The sequence below is a fragment of the Ceratosolen solmsi genome, unplaced genomic scaffold (genome assembly GCF_000503995.2).
Source record: "Ceratosolen solmsi marchali unplaced genomic scaffold, CerSol_1.0 scaffold56, whole genome shotgun sequence".
NCBI lineage: Eukaryota > Metazoa > Arthropoda > Insecta > Hymenoptera > Agaonidae > Ceratosolen > Ceratosolen solmsi.
Window position 1 is genome coordinate 2,960,856 of NW_011948425.1, and position 7,151 is coordinate 2,968,006.

Sequence of the window (7,151 nt, forward strand, 5' to 3'; positions counted from 1 at the left end):
AAAAAAAAAAAAAAAAAAAAAATAAGCTAGGTAGACAGAACCGCTACTTCTCGAACAAAAAATTTATAAAAATTTATATATATCTACATTTAGATAATTTTAATATATTTTTTAATATTATATTAAATAAATGTTTTTTTTTTTTTTTTTTTAAGTACTTCGTATCAAATTCATAATTTTACATACTTATTGAACAGATTACAATAGTAAAAAGAAGTTGATAAATGGATGAATGTGTATCCTCCTTAATAAAATAAATGAAATTAAAAAAAACCGAGAACATTGCATTTAATTAAATTTAATAACAAATTAGTATTGAGAAAAATGTCCTTCGAAGAGCCATTAATAAGCTTAAGCTTTTGCAAAGAGAAACTCAAAACAATAAATTTTGATTGAAATCAAAAGTCGTTAACTTTAAGAGATCATTGTTAGTATAGTTGCTTTGTATATCTTCTGTTGAAAATTTTGATAGCTGTACATTAATCAAGATCCACAGGATGTGTCATAATCAGGGATAAAGTAGTTATTCATTCAATGATTGTTAGTATGTAATATAAAAGTAAACATTAAAGTGAGATGAGTTGATGAGATGGGTTGATGAGATCATTGAAATTGATGCCTATTAATGATAAGAAATCTTAATAAATAGATGCCTTTAAAATATATCAATATTGAATAGAAATGAAATTTATTCGTATTAATAATGTAATGTAAGGATATGTGCGCAGACGCCTGAATTAACGATCAAAGTATCTGCTTTAAAACGAATATAAAATGCACCGCCGAAATCAAACCCTGATCATGACAGAACTGACAGAATCTTAAAGCATGAAACATGGATGCATCCTTGCAAGTTATTAGCACATTGAAGCTTAACATCTTTTCAGAAACTTATAGGAATTTGTTTTTCCTCGTGTGCATACGGACGCACACACCCACACAGATACGCACGCACGCACAAGCATATGCACACGCGGGCGCATCCATACGTCCATACGTCCATACACCCATACATCCATACACATACGCATAAAAACGCGCGCGCGCGTATGAATATATATATATATATGCACATACGATTGTATGTATCACATACGCACAACTGCATACGCACAGATGTGTATATATATATATATATATATATATATATATATATATATATATATATATATATATATATATAGGTATATATAGATATATACGCGCGCGCGCACAAACACACAAACACACAAATACACGCGGCGCTCGCTTACGTGTGCACGCAAGCACGCGCGCACACATACACATATAAAGCTCATTCTTAAGGCAATCCCGAACAATAGGCTAACGTAGCTTACCCTAAATAAACAGGAAAGCCACTGCGTAAGCGACATCGGAAGCCTGTTATCCATGGTATCTATATCTGCGCCAAAACGACTCAGAGTACGACCGATTGGCACCGTGTCGAACATGGACATAGGGCCGCGAAACGTGTTGTGTAACGCCTCACGAAACATCACAGCGGACGACCTCAGAGTACCAATTTGCACCGAGAACGAGGCACATACCACGCTCAATACTGTAACACAACACTGGCTTTTCAGAAACCCATCACCTCTAGCACACAAATTTATTCTTTCTCTTCAGCATCCGTCTCACACTCCCTCGCACTGTCCCGTGCATTCGAAACAAATTTCACACCATGAAGATATTCCCTGCTCAAATGTATGCAATAATTATAATTAATTAATGTGTATCAGTACTGACAATTGTACGCAAGCTTTATGTAACATTTAATAATGCGTTACCATTACAATTAATTTCACAGTCAAGCATTTTATTTTGACATTTAATCATTTCAGTATTTTATTCAAATTAATATATTAACTTGCTATCTTCATTAATTGGCTAATATATTTAGTTCGAATAATACTTACTAAAGTAAAGGAAATTTTTTTCTATTGGCATTTCATTGAAAATAATAATGTGCTCCTAGACTGTGTCGAGCACTAATTTATATATTTTAGCAAATGTATTCGTTATAATTTGTTAAAATTATATAATTCCATATTATTCTTTTTACATTTTATAAAATACAAATTGTATTAAATTATTTTTAACGGGGAATTGTGCGGACAATTGCTTATAAATATTAAAAATATTCTTAAAATTTCTTATAGACTTTGCAAGAAATAAAAGATATTTATTTTAAATTAAAATCATTTTCACGTTATTTCCATAAAATGTTAATTTTTATATATCACGATTTATATCTGCGAACCGTGGATATTTAAATCGTAAACAGTGCTTTGTGATTTTAATATTTTTAAAAACCAAATAGCATTTCATAATTATGTCTTCGCAAATAATGTATTTGAAAATTGAATACTTTTTTTGTTTTGCCTTTCCCACCCCCCCCCCACAAAAAAACACTCCCTTTAATTGTAATAATTACTTCAATAATATACTATGTATTAGGTACAAGTTTAAATGAGTACTCGAGATCATTTCACTGTGACAAATTCAAAAATTTTTTATATCTTTTGTCCAAATTATCATTTTAATTTCAGCCACGATTCTGGAGAAAAAAAAAAAAAACTAAACGGCATCGAATTTTTAAACAGAATTTACATAGATGATTGACTTTCTAAAGGTTATAAAATTAATAAACGCCAGTTTATAAAATTATTTTGAACTATATTTATTAACTATAGTTATAATTTATAACTACAGTTATTATTTTATTTTGTATACTTGATTATTTAATGATTACCGACTGATCAGAGCAATACGATATGAATATTGATTAATAGATTACCTGATTCTTATTTTACCTGTTTGTATTCATGAAAAGTTTAAACTTAATTTCAATATTAAAAATACTTTCGTCTTCTGTAAAGTATGTAAAATAAAATAAATGAATTTTTTTAATTTCATTGAAATGTTATTTATTTGCTAAGACAAAAGAAAAAGATGAAATATTTGCTAATTTATAATTTGTCGCAGTGAAGTAATCCAGATTTTTTTTTTTTTTTTTTTTTTTTTTTTTTTTTTTTTGTAAACAATACATACGAACAAATGATTCCTACTTAATAACAGCATTTTATATAAATCAATTATCATATTTAAAACATTGGAATATACGTTTCGGTTATGACTTGCTAATGTAATGCTGTAAAATAATTTTTACGTTTTAAACTTGTTTGATTGATCTTATTATATAATAATATTATATCGTATATCCCTTTTAAATTTACACGATATAAAGCAAATTATCTAAATAAAAAACGTAACACTTAAAAAAAAAAACAATGTAGTAATAATAAAAATAGAAAAAAAAGTAAAAGAAACTAGTTGTACGTGAATTTGTTCTTATAATAAAAGAAATAATAGTATATTATAAATTGTAAAATTTACTTCAAAAATAATTCTCTATAATTTCAGAACTGATATATTAAATTTTAAATTTTTTATCATTCATTATCGTTCCCGCGATAACAATATTACATATTTCCTATATAAAAAGAAGCGGATCATAATAATTCCATACCGAGAAACAACAAGTGATCCACATACGTAGAATGATCGGTAAAACATTATCAATGATATCGATGTCTTTGCTAAGTCGATTAAGAATACGACCATTAGGAGTGGTGTCAAAAAATGACATCGGATTGCGAAGAATGTTATTTATCAAATTCATGAAAATTCCTTTGGAAGCAATTATAGATCCAATTGCCAGGGTTAATGTCATCATAAAGTTGGCCATGCCTAAAATTATATGTAGTGTGCAAAGTGACGATGGCTGACTAGGATTAAATCAATTAAAAAAAAAAAAAATATATATATATATACATATATATATATATATTAAAAATACCTAAAATTAAAAAAATTGATAATTAAATAAAAACATGAAACACGGATATATTTGATTATAAAAATAAAAAAATTATAAAAATGAAACTCAAGCTACTATGTACAAATTTGTCATAATCATTAACAATTACTATTAACTATTTTCAATATTGTGAATTGTGCTGTGCGCTGCTTATGAATACTACTACGTGCATTTGGTGTTAATAACTATACTAAAAGATAATATACTGTTAGTACTGCACACGTGTTAATACATATAATTATGCGTGTTTGTGTTTGTGTGCGTGTGCGTGTGGGTGTGCGTGTGCGTGGTCGTGTGAGAACGTATGCATGTACATTAGTAATTACTCACGCATATATATATATATATATATATATATATATATAAAATTATTAGTAATATTAAATTTTATATAATATAATATGTAGTATGAATATACATGCAAAATTATAATTTATGTTAAGTGTTTTAAAATACGCGTTATTTATTTATTCATTATTCGATCGAATGAATTTGGCAAATTATGAAAATTTTTATTCATTTTTGTACCAACTGATGGATCATTGTTTGCAAAATATTATTTTTAATATCATGATAGTAAGAAAACAATTTGACATTACTCCAAATCCACATATATCACTTCGTATATAAAATTGCATATAAAAAATTTTAACTCAACTTTACATCGCCTTTTTTCAAACATGTTTTATAATTTGTAAATATATTGTGACTTACACCACTAGTTTATAATATTACTTAAGCAATAATTTTTCTCTTCTTCATATACATATGTATTATATTTATAGCTGCTTAAAATATAAAAAAATTCAAACTCTCTTATAGTGAGATCTACGAAAGTCCCACGTACCGAAGCTAGACAAAATAACCAAGCTTTAATGTTGTGCGGCAATACGTTGTCTATAACGTCAACATCTTTTCCAAAACGATTTAAGATTCGGCCTGATGGAGTTGTATCAAAGAATCCAATTGGAGAGCGTAGTATGCCAAATAATAACCTGTAATGCAGTAGATAACTGCTACGGAGACAGCCGATAGCCATCGTCAATTGCGCAAGAAGCACAAAAATCGCTGAAATTTATTGTCAATTTACATATTATGTAAATTTTATTGATTTATTAGACGGTACAGCAAATGGATTGAAAATCTAATGGCTGCTCATTGATTATACAAGCCATGTGTTAAGATTATTTTGAGCAAGCTTTATTTGAATAAATTCCTATTAAACTACAACAATACTTTGAAAGAAATGTACTATTGTTTTCTATAAATTATCGAGCAATGTAATTAATTGAAATGTAATAATCATTAATATGTGGATGTTTTTGTTTAATAAATTTAATAAATGCTTTATTTATTGAACGAATTTGCTCTCGATAATTATTGATAATGCGTTAAGGTATTTAAATTATCAATTATAAATAACCGATAAGATCTTACTAAAGTGACATTACATTGCCAATGAAAATTTAGTAATATATTACTGTTGTGTTGCATGTAATTAGTGTATATTGGTGTTTGTATAAATGCATAATAGGATATAATAACATGCATTAATCAGATGTAAAATAAAATTAAAAATCTAAAAAATTAATCATAAAAATATGATTCTAATCTAAGTTATCAAGTATCTAATTAATTCTCTCAAATTACAGTATTGAAAAAAATAAAATCATGAAATTCTAAACTTCTTATAGAGACACAGCAAACAACACTTTCCCTAGTTTAATATATTAGTATATTATTAACAAATGCACAGTACTCTAATATATTTGAACTGAAATAACAGCGCACCACTGATGATAATTTTTTCAATACGGTACACAAGGCTCTCACACAATAATTTAAATTCTTAAAAGCTAATGTAAACTTTATTATTAGGCTTGACGAAAATTTGTTATTTAATCGACATAAATTAAATTGAGTACTCGTGTCATTAAAAAATTGTACGTTTATATTTATATTAAGAAATATTAATTAGAACCATGTAAAAACTTTTTATAAAAGATTACGTAAGCACAATTTCAATATATTTATACCATCTATAGCAACTAGAAAAAAAAAGTGAAAAAAAAAGAGAGAAAAAAAAAAGAGAAAAAAAAAGAGAGAAAAAAAGAGAGAGAAAAAAACAAAAAACAAAAGAAAAGAAATGAAAGAAAATAGTTATCTGCAATTCAAAATTATAGATACTTTTGTTATCTTTTACATTTAAGATAAAAATTATCATTACATTAATTGTATTATAAAATAATAAAATAATAATTTTTATTATTATTTTATTTTGAAATGACATATTTTACATTTAACTACTCACTTCTATTCAAATTTTGTTATAAAAATTAAATGTCAAATGTGAATTAAAGCAGCCAATAACGTACCTTGACCCAAACCAAGTGCACCGTATACGCCAAGATACATATCACGTTTGGAAGTGTCGGTTGTTTCGTTAATAACCGTGCCTTTGTCATTTGACCACAAGCTCAGCCACACGTTCGAGCTGATACTAAAAGATTGGAAAATGGCATTCATGATGATAGTAGATCCAGCCAGAAACCATCCGATCGATTTCAAATAATGAGAATAAACTTTCCATTTAACCTGGAGCGACAAGTATAAAATTTAAAAATTGTAAATTTGAAGAAACAATGAAATAGAATTTAATGACGTTATTAGGAATTGTTTAATATAATGAGCTTTAATGAGTCTACACTTACACTACCGGTTTCCGCCTTTTCAGTCTCTATTAATTTTTCTCCAGTTTTGTACTGAATTTGCTCTTTATCTTTTATACTATTACTTCTTAAGGGACTACCCGATTGTTGACTATCTATAGAGTGTTGTCTGTAATTGAAGAAAAAAGTATTAATTTACGTTTATGATTTTGATTATTAAATGCATATGAGTTTTGATTAAACTTCAAATTGAATGAGTTAAGGGATATTTGCCCAATTGAAAATCTTATGTAAAATAAAACTTGTTGTTAAATTTAGGGCAAATTAATTAAAGGATATATTACAAAAATTTGAAAATACTTCCCATTGTGCTATAATTATTATTATAGAACATATAAATTAGACGACTGGTAATAACTTATAGAGCTTAAGTCAATTAAACTTACCGATGTAAGGATCCATTTAACGATCTTCTTTCGGCTATTGAACCAGATTCACTGGTACTGCCAGATACTCTGGTTTTGGCTTGATTAATCCTTTGTTGTAATTCTTCGCTACCAATAGTATTTTCAAGCCTCTGCTTAATTTCTAATAAATCCTCG

The 7,151-nt window shown here is 27.3% G+C and overlaps 1 protein-coding gene across 1 annotated transcript in view; it reads right to left on the bottom strand.

The window, feature by feature from the left end:
- Positions 1-7,151, bottom strand: part of LOC105363013 (multidrug resistance-associated protein 1-like) — a 26,101-nt gene that overhangs the window by 11,520 nt on the left and 7,430 nt on the right. The window contains 3 exon segments of the mRNA XM_011500582.1: positions 6,256-6,475; positions 6,592-6,718; positions 6,996-7,147. Of these exon segments, the coding sequence (XP_011498884.1) occupies positions 6,256-6,475; positions 6,592-6,718; positions 6,996-7,147 (499 nt within the window).